General features: G+C 61.6%; 1 protein-coding gene across 1 annotated transcript in view; it reads left to right on the top strand.

Annotated features, from left to right (window-relative positions):
• CACNA1I (calcium voltage-gated channel subunit alpha1 I) overlaps positions 1 to 13,528 on the top strand; it is a gene marked incomplete at both ends in the record, with an annotated part of 103,387 nt that extends 89,859 nt beyond the window's left edge. The window contains 11 exons of the mRNA XM_082666860.1: positions 207 to 316; positions 916 to 1,049; positions 1,745 to 1,815; positions 4,994 to 5,072; positions 5,765 to 5,886; positions 6,353 to 6,697; positions 6,946 to 7,092; positions 7,944 to 8,066; positions 9,680 to 9,845; positions 11,309 to 11,505; positions 12,887 to 13,528. Coding sequence (XP_082522986.1) covers positions 207 to 316; positions 916 to 1,049; positions 1,745 to 1,815; positions 4,994 to 5,072; positions 5,765 to 5,886; positions 6,353 to 6,697; positions 6,946 to 7,092; positions 7,944 to 8,066; positions 9,680 to 9,845; positions 11,309 to 11,505; positions 12,887 to 13,528 — 2,136 coding nt within the window. The remainder of the gene's footprint in view (positions 1 to 206; positions 317 to 915; positions 1,050 to 1,744; positions 1,816 to 4,993; positions 5,073 to 5,764; positions 5,887 to 6,352; positions 6,698 to 6,945; positions 7,093 to 7,943; positions 8,067 to 9,679; positions 9,846 to 11,308; positions 11,506 to 12,886) is intronic.
• Between the last annotated feature and the right edge of the window lie 348 nt (positions 13,529 to 13,876).

A 13,876-nucleotide genomic window follows, 5' to 3' on the forward strand; every position in this document is an offset into this window, starting at 1 on the left:
AGCAGAAATAAGGAAAAGAAAACAGCAATGTAAAGTAAATCGTACACATTAAGTAAGGTGGAAAGCATGAAAGTAGATATGTAAATCATTGCATTAAATGTGAATGGAGTAAATTTTCCCCTTAAAAGGCAGAGATTTTCTGGCTGGAATAAGGTGGGGGACAGGTCATGGGGCCTGGATCATGCTTCTCTTTGCTGCCCCTGCAGTCTCTGGAGACAGCCCTCAAGTACTGCAACTACATGTTCACCACTGTCTTTGTGCTGGAGGCTGTGCTGAAGCTGGTGGCATTTGGTCTGAGGCGCTTCTTCAAGGACCGGTGAGCAGCTGGGCTGGGGCAGCAGAGAGTGGGCTGCAGGATGGGGAAGCAGTCCTGACCTCTGGGGAAGCCTGGAGCAGCTGGAGGAGGGGAACCAATAAGTGTCTGGCCACTGATGGCCAGGGACCCCAGGTGTGTGCTGCCTACAGCCCTGATGGGTGCAGGGCATTCTGCCAAGCCCTCCTCAGCCCATCTCTTGTGGGTCTTCCATACCCCACAGGCAGAGCAGGCCATATCTCATGCTAGTCCTTTTCAGAGGGAACACATTGGGCTCAGAGAGGTTGATGGACTAGCCCAAGGCCACACAGGGGGAGCATCTGGCTCAAGATTCAGACCTAGGAGTCAGAGCCCATTCCTCTTTCCCCGCAGAGGCCAGAGATGTTCATTTAGCCTGGTCAGCCTCTTGCTTGAGGGATCAGAGGCTGTGGGGGGCAGAGAAGGAGCTGGAACCATTGGGATCTGGAGGGGCTGTTAGGGATCCCCTTGGGCCACGGCAGGAGGGTGGAGAGCTGGGAAGTTCCTCCCAGCTGGGGCGTATCTAACCTCGAGTGCCCCTCACCCTGCTTCTCACTCCTGACCTCCTCTGCCCGGCCGCGAAGGTGGAACCAGCTGGACCTGGCCATCGTGCTGCTGTCGGTGATGGGCATCACGCTGGAGGAGATCGAGATCAACGCGGCGCTGCCCATCAACCCCACCATCATCCGTATCATGCGGGTCCTGCGCATCGCCCGGGGTGAGGGACCCGTGGGGGAGGGCTGCGGGGCAGCACGGGCCTCCTGCTGAGCAGGGGAACAGGAGCCAGGAGGAGCCCATACTTGACACACACTCAACCAACCGTCCCGTGGGCACACACGCACCCTTGTCCTGACAGCTCTGTACTGCACCCTGCACACCCCCTCCATATAACACCCTGGTCCTTGTGGTCCAGTCTCAGGTTCGGTTGAAAGGAACCCAGTGCAGCTGGGAAGACACTGGGTCCTCACCAGCATTTCTCCAGCACTGCCTGGGACGCGCTGTCCTTGAAATCCTCTTCCTTCTCCCAGAAGCCTCCCTTTCTCCCCAAGGCTGTCCTCACACTTCTTTCAAAAGCCTCCTGCCTCAATGCTCACCCTTCCACCTGCCCTGCATGTTGCCCCCAGATTCTGAAGTGGTGAGGGGGCAGGCGGAGAAACTCAGCAGTAATACTGGGGCCCTCTCCAGCCAGAGGGAAAGGGAGAGACCCCAGGGCCACTCACGCGTCGGTCATTGTGGCCTCACTGCCCTGTTCAGCTGAACCCACGTGCTTGTAGTACGGCATCGCGGAGCTGTCGTCCTTGATTTCACGCTCCTCCACTTTCTCACTCTCCTGCATTCACACACGAGCACATACGTGCACACGCCTGTCCCCACTGGCCCGGGCTGATGGGCCGGGCTGGGTGTCGCCCACAGTGCTGAAGCTGCTGAAAATGGCCACGGGGATGCGGGCCCTGCTGGACACCGTGGTGCAAGCTCTGCCCCAGGTAAGAGCTGCTCCCGTGGCCCCTCTCTGCGGCCCTGGGGCGCATGGGCCCTGACTTCCCTTCTCTCCAGAGCTGCCCGGAGCCAGGGCAGAGTCCCACCTCCAGAGAAGCAAGTGTGAGCCAGGGGCTGTGAGATGCGCGGGGTCCCCTCTGCTTCTTTTTCCCTGACTCGCCAAGCGCTTGCCCACGCCTGCTGTGTACCGGACCCTGGGCTGCCGCTGAGCGCCCATGTTCTGCCCTGAGGAGTCACCAGCCTGGAGGGGAAGACAGAGGCCTCAGGGCGGTGTGGGGAGAGGCCCTCACACTGGGGAATCAGGGAAGGCGTCAGGGCACTTTGAGCTTGACCTTGTAAGGTGGCTTGGTAGGAGAGGTGGTGATGTGGATGGAGAGGTGACAGATATGACATTCTAGGAGGGGACAGCATGAAACCCTGACCTGGGTGAGAACCCTGGGAAGTTAGGAAAGCCCCCCACATTGGTGACCGGAGGGGAGATGGGTCAGGGCCACAGAGGGTGCATCTTTCGTCCTCCTCGGAATTCTGCAGTCCCAGCTCCCCCTCCCCTCAGTGTGGTCTCACCTCACTCTGAGGTGAACCTCATATGCATTCATTTATTCATTATGACTCACCTAGTCTTAAGGAACTTTAAGTGTCTTAAAGTAAAAGGCACGGATACAGCATGCTAAAAATGAGGATAAAAGATTAACAGCCCAGGGCAGGTGAAAGCAAAGCTAACCCTCTCAGGAACCTGGGCTAGGGATGTTAATGAGTTCCGTTCTTGAGTTTGGTGTGAGCTTCCCAGCAGCCTAGCTGCAAAGGGAAAGTGACACGGCTTACAGCAGGTCTGGGTGGAAAGCAAGGGCCTTCGTTCAGAGAGCTGTGGTCTTTCCTAACATGAAATCCCTTCAGAGGAATTTGTCTCATGGGAGATGGGGGGTGAGTGCTGGGCTGGGGGGTTAGGGTGTAGACAGGAAGTGGGTTGGAGCCCAGACTCAAGCCCTTTTGACCTGTGGTCAAAGCCTCATCCCCGGTGAGAGCCTGGGTGTGTGACTCAATCTCTCGTGCCTTGGTTTTCTTGCCTGTGAAATGGGGGATGGTATCAGCGCTGACCTCAAAGGCGTGTTGTGAGGTTTAAAATGGTTAAAGCTTAAAAAGCCCTGAACGGTGCCTGGATCACAGGAAGTGCCAGGTAAGCGTCTGCTAAGGATGGAAACGGGGGTGGCGAGTGTGCCCCCAGCCTGCCTGGCCTCCTTGCCCCTTCCCCTACCCCTTTCCCCTTGTTCTGACCCCTGGCCATGCTAGGGTGGCTCCCAGGCCAGCACTGAGTTGGCATAGGGCACGTGGAGATGCCTAGGAGGTCCCAGCCTCGAGTAGGAGACACGTGACAGTAATTATACTTTAAGAGATGCGTGTGCCAAGAACCATGCGGTATTGGGGTGAGGGGCTTACCCCTCAGCATCTGCTAGCTGACCCTGGACATTTCCTCGGTTCTGTGTAAAGTGATACGAAAATGAAACTTCAGCCCCATCCTTCCAGGCTTTGCCTCAGGCACTCAGAGGGAGGAGGCATCAGGGAAGGCTTCTCAGAGGAGGTGACCCATGATCTGGGTATTGGGGGTGGGGAGGAGGCATTTAACAGGCAAAGACAGAGAGAGGGTCTTCCCTGCAGAGGAAACAGAATATGCAAATGGGGTCTGTTTTCTGTGTGGTTGGGGTCGGGGTGGAGAATCAGGCTGGGAGGGGGTCCGCAGGGCTGGATCACACAGGCCTTAGATGTCAAGACAGCAGGCCTGGGCTTTGTCCCGTGGGCAATGAGAGCCACGGGAGGGTCTGGATAAGGGAGGCCTCAAGCAGAGCTGCCTTTAAGAAGGTTGCTCTGGTGACCGTGAGGAGAATGGATTGAGGGAGAGGCTGGAGGGAGGGAGGCCGTTGAGGAGGCTGCTGTAGCCGTGCAGACTCGGAGATGCTGAGGGCAGGGAAGAGGGGGAGCTGGTAGGAAAGGTGAGGTTGAAGAAATGCTGACCTGGGCCCGCACAGGGTGGGAAGCTGCGCTGAGGCTCAGGCCCTGCCGGATTCCTTCCGGCAGTCGGGGCCTCACATCTGGCCTCAGAGGTACTCAATGAGTGCTTGTTTCATTAATGAATGAGAATCATTTAATTAGACACTGTTGGTGTGATTGTAGCACAGATTGGAAGGAAACCCTTGTCTGCAGCAGAGAAGCATTAAGAGTCTGTGATTAACGTGGTTTATTTTTCAGCAATTAACGCAGACATCCTCGGGTTCTATTCACGCGGGTCTTCTGAGGGTTCTTAGAGATACTTCATTTCTAGGGCAGGAACGTTTTTGACCCTTATCTCATCCATAACACGAATTAAAGGCGGTCTCTGGACTATGGATAGATTTGAAATAGGTTTGGAATCTGTGATGTTTTTCTCCCACAGGAGCTGTGGGATGGGGGTGGCTGCGTTTGCAGGAGGCTTCCGGGGCCCCCAGTCTTGCATGATTCCTATGTTCACTCCGCTCTGTGGCCGGGGCCCATGCTGGCCTGAGGAAGCAGATCTGAATTAATCCAGCCATGTCTCTGCTCTCAAGGACTTCCCAGACTGGCAGAGACAGTGACAGGGACACACCAGTTACTCTCATGCTGTCAGACTGCATCCTGGTCTGCCTGAGGGAATCCAGGCAGGCTTCGTGGAGGAGGTGGCATTATTGCTGCACCTTCCTTTCCTCTCTCTCCATTCATCTGTGGGATGGTACTAACCACACACAGGTGTAGCGACTGTGTGCATGGACCCTGGGGCCAGCCTGCTAGGCTTGATCCCAGTCCTACCACTTATTAGCGATGTGGCCCTGGGCAAGTACTTCACCTCTCGGTACATCTGTTTCTTCCCCTGAAGAATGCGGGTAAAAGAGAGTTCATAGATCCCTGTGTGCAGTAATGAACGTGGAGTGCTTGAAACTGGGCCTCTCACAGCAAAGGCTCCACACGTGTTTTATTATTGTCCTGTGCTCTGTGCCGGACCTGGCCTGCCCTCCAGGAGGTCGTGCAGGGGTGGCAGACACGGACACAGAGCCTGGTGAAATGTTACAGCTGCCCCGACCCTCAGGCTGGTCCTTTGCCTGGAGCCTGCCGCCCGCCACCTCCCCAGGCCCTGCCCAGTCCCACCTGCTGTCCCCACAGGTGGGCAACCTGGGCCTCCTCTTCATGCTGCTCTTCTTCATCTATGCTGCCCTGGGAGTGGAGCTCTTCGGGAAGCTGGGTGCGTGACGCCTGAAGCAGGCCTGGGCTTGGGGGCTTCGTGGAACAGGTCTGGTGGAGGGCCTCGGCAGGGGTGGGGAGGCCTGAGACACACTCCCCCACCAGACTGTGCCATCAAGGTCTTTGTATTGGGGAGATGCCCCCAGAGCAGGCCTGGGGGGGGGATGGATGGGCGACCCTCAGCCATCCACGTGCCCCTCCCAGTGTGAATAGCAGCTTTTGAGAGACGCTAGCCTGGGTCCACAGGCACACCCAGGCCTGTGCAGTGGACCGCCGACTTGGGGCCCCCCAACTGTCTGGCCTCTCAGGGATGCCCCTTCTGGCTCCACCTGCCGGTGCCCATCCAGAGCCAGTGCCGCCCCAGCAGGCAGAGTGGCCAGGGCACAGACCAAGGGCAACACAGCCCACATCCAGCCCAGCCCTGCACAGGGCTGGCTCCAGAAAGTGGGGCTCCCTTGGGCATTGGTCCTTACCCACCCCATCGTCTCTCTCAGGAATTGATACCTGGGTGGAGGGAGGAGCCAGGCTCACCGGAATTTGAGTGCCAGCTTGTGTGGCACCTCCTTGAGCCTCAGTTTCTCCATCTGTGGGCTGGGCACAGTCTGCACGCACCTCTGAGGTTGTCGTGGGATTCTGAGATGAGGCCGAGGCAGCAGTGCAGGGCGGCCCGGGCTGACCCCACTCTCCTTCCAGTCTGCAATGACGAGAACCCGTGTGAGGGCATGAGCCGGCACGCCACCTTCGAGAACTTCGGCATGGCCTTCCTCACGCTCTTCCAGGTCTCCACTGGCGACAACTGGAACGGGATCATGAAGGTACACGTGGGTGGGCTGGGGAGGGAGAGTTGGGCTGGGTTCCGGGTCCTGACAGCCAGGGCTCCCGGGCCCTCTGCCTGCCCAGCGGGAGGGGGGTGCAGGGCACAGAGAAGCAGAGGGACCTGCCCGGGACCCTGAAGCACAGTGAGGTGGAGATAAGGCCAGGGTCTCTGTCTGCCCCTAAGTGCTGCTCTGGGGTCAGTGCTCAGATTCTAGGGGACAGGACTCTGCCCAGGGCCAGAGGGTCCTGGGGGCCCACGACCAGGGCCAGGGGCTCCGGGCACCACTCCTCCGGGTGCCAGGCGCTCGGCGTTGGCCTCACTGCCCATCACCCAGCGCAGGCTCCTCGGCCCTGGCCCGCGGTCTGGCCTGGACTGGGTGGGGAGGGGCTCGTGAGGACAGAGATGAGGCCTGCGCCTGGAGGCCCCCGGGCCTCACCACTGCCTCCCCGCCCCGCCGGGTGCAGGACACCCTGCGGGACTGCACCCATGATGAGCGCAGCTGCCTGAGCAGCCTGCAGTTCGTGTCGCCGCTGTACTTCGTCAGCTTTGTGCTCACGGCCCAGTTCGTGCTCATCAACGTGGTGGTGGCCGTGCTCATGAAGCACCTGGACGACAGCAACAAGGAGGCCCAGGAGGACGCTGAGATGGACGCTGAGCTGGAGCTGGAGATTGCCCACGGCCTGGGCCCCGGCCCGCGGCCACCTGCCGGCTCCCCGGGGGCACACGTGCCTGGCCGCGGGCCAGGAGGGGCGGGTAGCGCGGGCGACGCCGAGGGCCACCTGATCCGAAACTGCTATTCGCCAGCCCAGGTGGGCGGGGCCCGGAGAGGGCAGCGGGGTCGCAGAGGGCTGGGAGGGCAGCTGGGCGGGGGCCTCGGGCAGAAAGCTCTGTCGTTTCGGGCCCCACTTGCTCGGCTCCACTGAAGGGGCGACCCTGTGATGAGGGGTCGGGCCCAGGCCACGGGCAGAGAACCAGGAGGGCAGCTGTGCCCACCCACCCCGCCGTCCCGACCCGGCCGATAATCCCGCCTGTCCCCACCCCGTCCCCGTCCGCCTAGGAGAACCTGTGGCTGGACAGCGTCTCTTTAATCATCAAGGACTCCTTGGAGGGGGAGCTGACCATCATCGACAACCTGTCCGGCTCCATCTTCCACCACTACTCCTCCCCGGCCAGCTGCGAGAAGTGTCACCATGACAAGCAGGAGGTAGTGGCAGCCCCGGAGGGAGCTGGGGCCTCGGGGTGGGGGACCAGCCGGAGGGGAGAGCGGCTCTGGGCGGAGGCCTGGCTGGGCCGACTTGGCCGATGCTGCCCGGGGGCTGTGGCAGACCTGCCTCCCCGAGCCCGGGCTGGCCTGTCCGTCCGCTCAGTGCAGGCCTGTGGCGTGGCCTCAGGAGCTGCGAGGCCCCTCTCTGTGTCTGTACACAGTGGGTGCTCAGAAAGGGCCCACCTTGGTGGTGGGCTGCTGGGGCCAGCAGGAAGCCCATGTGTCACCTCTGGTGCAGTTTGCCTTTTCTGTGACAAACTCCAGGTGGAGTTTCCCGGATGGGCATCCCAGGGCGTCCAGTGGCCTTGGGCCTGTCTTGTGCAGGCTCAGGCGGGCCCTCTCCCCTCTCCCCAGTGGGGCCCTGAGCTCGTCCCCAGGGGTGTTCCAGCCCCTGGGAACCCCCCTAACCTGAAGTGGCTTCAAATTCCCCAGGGTCCTCCGGGCTTGCAAACACCTCTGCGCGTGCGGGTAGCCTGCACAGGGCCACGGGTGAGTTAGACCCAGCCAGCCTCGAGTGGCACTTGGCCTGGGGGCAAGCAGACCAGCTTTGGTTCACAGCTCACGGCAGCTCACCTGCCCTCCAGCCCAGCCCAGGCGTGGCACTCTGCAGGCTGTGACACCCTCGTGTCATCTCCCACCCCCTGCCCAGGCTGGGTTCCTGCACAAGGTGGACATGCTGTCTGTGCTCAGATCTCTGGTCCTCTCTGACCACTGCCCTGCATCTTTCTGGAGGACCGGACTGCCCCATCCCAGCCCCAGGGGGGACCCGACGCTGCCGCCTCTCCCTGCAGGTGCAGCTGGCCGAGACAGAGGCCTTCTCCCTGAACTCAGACAGGTCCTCGTCCATCCTGCTTGGCGATGACCTGAGTCTGGAGGACCCCGCAGCCTGCCCACCTGGCCCCAGAGACAGCAAGGTGAGCGCCCAGTGGGCTCCTGGGCAGGCGGGTCTGTCCTTGAGCCTGGCCTCTGCCTGCTGTGCCGGAACACTGTTCCTTCCTGGCTCACCACTTAAGTGGCACCCACTGTGTGCTGGGCCCTCGTCTCCTGTTGATCAGATGAGGGCTGGGAACAGAGAGGCAGAGTGATTTACCTGAAGCCACACAGCAACGAGGCCAGCCAGGGCTCCAATCACAGCATCCAAGTGGCCTTGGCCACTCACTGTAGCTTGGATGTTTTTGATCCATTTAATGGGAGTTGTCCCTGGCGGGCCAAACTTACAAGGGGGCCTTAAGGCTGAAGAGTTGAAACAGGCGCAAGCACCTACTGTGTGCCAGACTTTACTTGCACTCAGTGTGTCCATTCCCCAGCTCTGTGTGGCAGCGATAATGTGGCTCCATTTCACATGTGAGGACATGAGAGCTCTGAGAAGTGAGTTAGCTTGTCCTGTCACACAGCCGGGCAAGGCAGAGCAGGGAAGCCAGCCCTGGGGCTGGTCCCCAACCTCTGCCCTAGAGGCGGTCAGTCTGAGGAGGCCAGGAGGGCTGGAAGGGCCACTATGTTGATCCTGCAGACTCGGGCAGGGGAGGTGTGCCACCTGGCTTGTGACCTCAAGGCCAAGTCGTTCTTGCCCCAGCTCAGGGATGAGAGAGGGAGCCCCTGGCCTGAGGTTGGGGTGCAGTGGCCCTGCCCTAAGAGAGCCTCGGTCCCCCTGACCCCTGACTCCTGGGGCAGCCTGGGTTTGGCACCACTGCCCCCCAGGGCTGTCCTCCATCAGCTCCAGAAAGGCTGGGATGGGGGGAGTGGATCTTCCCAGCCCCTCCCTGCCCCCCATCCCCTCCCTGACAGCTGACAGCTCCTACAGCTCCTTCCTGTATCTCCTGCACCCCTGCACTGTTTTCCACACAGTATGTTGGGGTGCACAGTTTCTAGGGCCTCGTTGGGCTTAGATGGGTGCTGTTTTATTAGGACTCAAAGGACAGTTCGTAGGGGCTCATCTGCCTTGGAGGGGACATTGAGGCAGCTTTTGAGGAGCTTACTGTGCAGAGGTCGCCTTGGGCTGCAGGGTTGAGAAGGGTTAGGGCCCAGGGAGTGCCAGGAAGGAAGGCTGGCAGCTTCTGGGTGCCAGGCCCCAGAAGGAGGGGTTACTCTCTCGTTTATGGCTGTAAGAACGGAGACTCAGCCACAGGAAGGGACCTGCCCAGGGTCATGCTCACAGGGAGGCCCTGCAGCCGCTTGGCCAGGCTTCTGGTGCCTTCACCCGCCTAGACTTGGCTTTTTTACTGACCAGGGTCTGAACTAGGCACTTGGCTACAGAGACAAGGAAGACCCTCAAGGATCTCAGAGTCATGAGGGGAGTGACTGGGAAACTGCTACCTGCCTGGGACATCAGGGAGGGCTTCCTGGAGGCGGGGCCCTTTCACCCGGGATTTGGAAGATGATGATTGCTGGCCAGGTAGCCGAGGCGAGAAGGCCATCCCAGGCAGTGAGAGCGACCAAGCAAAGGGCTGAAGAGCAAGGGCATGAAAGCAGCTGTGGCAGGCTGTCCCCCCTCCACCATCCTGCCCCTTTCACCTCCCTTTTCCTGTAGGGTGAGCCGGACCCGCCTGAGCCGATGCGGGTAGGGGACCTGGGTGAATGCTTCTTCCCCTTATCCAACACGGCTGTCTCGTCGGATCCGGAGAACTTCCTGTGTGAGATGGAGTCGATCCCATTCAACCCCGTCCGGTCCTGGCTGAAACACGAGAGCAACCAAGGTGAGGGGTGGGAGCCCCGTCAGCTCCCCACAGCCCTGATCTCGGGTGTTGGCTTCAGAGGGGGCGGGCTGAGTTTTTTCCTTGGTGTTTTTGCCTAAACTATTATATTGAGTCCAGAAAGAACGAGATGGATAACTGATAATAAAAGATAGGAATCTCAGGCCTGATAGAAATGAGATCATAATTATACCAGAAGTCTAGGCTAGTGGAAGATTCATGCTGAGTGTCCTAGGAGCTGTGGTGAAAGAGGAAACACGTTGGCACACAGAGCTCGTCAAGCAGAATGAAAGCTGCCTAATTATTGAAGGGTTTTTCTAGAGCTGAATTCGAGAGGTGTTTATCCCGCAGATCGTCACACGAGGTGATGCTGAACAACAGAAAGCCTGTTGTCCTCAACAGCCCTTTCGTACAAAGCCCCACCCTCAGCATCCTCTGTTTGCGCTTTGGGCTTGTGGCTGGGTTCTGGGCGAGAGGACGGAGGACTCAGTTGACTGGTCCATCACGGACTTACCTTCACTTCCAGTCCCGTTGGAGGGTGATGGGATCTGGCTTCACAGCACTGGCTGGGGAAGGGGGCAGAGGGGTGAGCTCAGCAGAAGAGGGGCCCCCAGATCCTGAGGTCACCCCAAGTGCTATTCTGGGAGGCCTGGCCCTGAGCGCTTTCCAGGAGCTGGGGGTGGAGTGACTTCCGAGGACCTTCCCTAAAGCTGACGGCCTCTGGACTGGACATCATGGCTGAGGGGCCAAGACCCCAGACTTCCCGAACCAAAAGTTGGGGCACAGGACCCAAGAGCCTTTCTGATCCAACGAAATCCCATCTTCTTTACCTAACCGTTCATTAGCATTTTTCTTACATAATAAGACATAGATTAGGAATCCCCCTACCTGGGGACACTCAGGCTTCCATCTTCATCCTGGAAGGCACTGAGGGGACCGTGGACAGAGGTTGCCCCCGAAGACCGGCCCCAGCTCTCATTTCCCCCTCGCCCTCTCCTTGCCCCTCCCCATCCCCAGCACTCTGTCTGGTCTGCCATCCTGCCTGCTGTCCTAGGGGGGCCCCCAGGCCTGGCCAGACCTCCTGGGTGTCAGGACCTGGGGGGTGACTGTCACAGTGAGCAGTGCTCTGCACGGGGCTGGGAGCTCCACAGCTGCCTCCTGCTCTTATAGCCTTCTCTCCACTCCTCGAGGTGGGCAGCTGGTCCCCATTTCACAGAGGAAGGAACCCAGGGGGCCTTGAGCCTGGGTCTGCCTGGCTCCAGAAACTGTGCCTTTGCCAAGTGCCCATCCTCCCAGGACTTACACGGGCAGGCTCGGTGTTCCTCTCTTGCTTTCACAAAGGGGACACCGAGGCTTAGAGAGGGAGCCCGCGGTCTCACAGCCAGTTTGTTAAGTGGCCCTTTCCTGCCAACCCGCCTCAGGGGCCTGAGCCTGCTCCCCAGCTCCCTCTTCTCCCTCCCCAGCAGCGCCCCCGAGCCCCTTCTCCCCGGATGCCTCCAACCCACTCCTGCCCATGCCGGCCGAGTTCTTCCACCCTGCTGTGGCCGCCAGCCAGAAAGGACAGGAGAAGGCCGCTGGTGCCGGGACCCTCCCCAAGATTGCCCTGCAGGGCTCCTGGGCCTCCCTGCGGTTGCCAAGCGTCAACTGCACCCTCCGCCAGCAGGTATGGCACTCCCAGCTCTGAGAGCTCTCCTGTCAGGGGACATCTGAGGGGCCCTTAAGTCCAAGGTGGAGGAGGAGGCAGTGGGCCCAGCCGAAGGCACAGGGCACGGCAGTGCTGGGGGCACTTGGGAAAGTGAGGGGGTAGTGCTGAGACTTGAGGGAGGAGGTGGCCCTAGAGGCTGATAAAATGGGCAGAGCCGGGTCCCAGGGCATCTGGGGACAGAAGAGGGTGGGGCAGGCCCGGACGCAGTGGCGGGGGGGCGGGGCCCTGAAGGATGGTCATGGGGTGTAGCTTGAGGGGATGGGGAGGAGGGGGCGTTGGGAGGCTTTGCAGGGGGTGGTGGAGCTCTGAGGGGGTTGGGGTGTGATTACTAGGAATGGAGATGGGGGGCAGGTCTGGGCGATGGCAGGTCTTGGTCTGCAGGACCACCTGTACTGGATTGGTCAGGGCCACCACCTGGGCACCCACAGGGCCCAGAGCACAGAGCAGAAGGGTCTGCGGACGTGACATCCCTCTTCTGTGGGCGGGTGCTGGGGGAAGGGACCAGGTCCCCGGGAGAGGCACCCTGCGGCGGAGGGAGGGCGGAGGGAGGGCGGAGGGAGGGCGGGCCCCAGGGCCCCGGCAGGTAGTCGTTCACTCACTCGGTGACTGCTGACCCCAGCTGCGCGCCTGGCTGTGTGCTAGGCTTGCAGGCTACAGCGGGCGGCACGATGACAGAGTCCCTGCCTCCTGGGTTTTACAGTTTAGTGTTTAGTGCGTTGCAGGGATGTGAGAGGAGAGAAGATACACCAAAAGAAATGCATGGAAAGTACAGTCTGTTTGATAGTGATACGGGCCAGGGAGAACGCTGCACAGGGAAGGGGGCTGTGCGGGGAGCCGGGGCGCGGAGGGGCTGGGAAGGCTGTGAGGGGTAAAGCGGGTGGGTATCAGCTGGGAAGAACTTTCCAGGCGGCAGCCAGAGCAGAGGTGCGGGTGGGGGTAGGGCAGTGGGGTGGGGCCGGGAGGATCCCGGTGAGCAAGGGGGAGGGTGGTGGGAAGTGAGGTCCCAGAGGGGTGGGGTGGGGCCCAAGGGCTTTTACCCCCTGTGAGCCCGGAGCCTACGCCACCCGCGGGGGGACCAGGGTCTGATGGGGTCCGAGAAGGATGACGCCGACTGTCCCCCGAGGGTCGGGGAGTGGGGTGGGGTTAGGGGGCCGGGTCGGAGGGCCACCCAGGAGCTCAGACAGGTGGTGGTTGGGCGAAGGGGAAGCCTGGGATGCCGCGTGTGATCCGAGGGAGTTCCTGAGGGCTTGGAAGGAGGACTGGGCGTGCCCGCGTGTCACCGGGAGGGGCGGGCTGCGGGACACCGGGCGGCCCCCCATCCCCTGTGACCTCCCCGCAGGCCACGGGGAGCAACACGTCGCTGGAGGGCAGCCGCAGCAGCTCGGCGGGCAGCCTGCAGACCACGCTGGAGGACAGCCTGACCCTGAGCGACAGCCCGCGACGCGCCCTGGGGCCGCCCGCGCCCGCCCCGGGGCTCCGCGCCGGCCCGTCGCCAGCCGCCCGCCGTCGCCCGAGCCTGCGGAGCCGGGGCCAGTTCAGCCTGAGCGGGCTGCGGGCGCATCAGCGCAGCCACAGCAGCGGGGGCTCCACCAGCCCGGGCTGCACCCAGCACGACTCCATGGACCCGTCGGACGAGGAGGGCGCGGGCGGCCGGGCCGGCGGGGGCGCGGGCAGCGAGCACTCGGAGACGCTCAGCAGCCTTTCGCTCACCTCCCTCTTCGGGCCGCCGCCCCCGCCGCCCGGCCTCCCGCCCGCGCGCAGGTTCAGCAGTACCAGCAGCCTGGCCGCCGGCCCCGGCCATCCCCGCGCCGCCGCCCGGCCCCAAGGCCTGGCCCGCAGCCCCTCCTGGGCCGCCGATCGCCGCAAGGACCCGCCGTGCCAGGCCGATCCGGCCGCCGCCCGGGGCCCCTGGGCGCCCGAGCCGCAGCCGCCGCCGGGGGAGCCACAGCCCGGGGACGCCGCGAGCCAGGGGAGGAGATGAGGGCCACCGCCCGCCCGCCCCGTCTCACCTTCTTTACCTCAGGAGCCAGGGGCAGACAGCAATACTTCGTCCGCGACCTGGCCGCCGCGCCGAGCCGCCGGGGCTGGGGGAGGAGCAGGGTCCGGGCTGCCGAGGCTCAGATGGGCTCAGCGTGGTCCTGCCCGTGCATATACGTGTATACATATGCATATACATAGAGACAGACATATATATTTATTTATTTTTTCTACTGAGAGCTTATGACTTCCAGAAAGTGCTGAAGGTGGGGAGTGCGGGTCCGGCCCAGACGGGGCTTTCGCCTGATGTTTGGGGCCCAGGCCAGACCCGCTCCAGGGCAGAAGGTCCTGC

This window comes from Grampus griseus, assembly GCF_964374135.1.
Source record: "Grampus griseus genome assembly, chromosome: 11".
NCBI classification, from domain to species: Eukaryota; Metazoa; Chordata; class Mammalia; order Artiodactyla; family Delphinidae; genus Grampus; species Grampus griseus.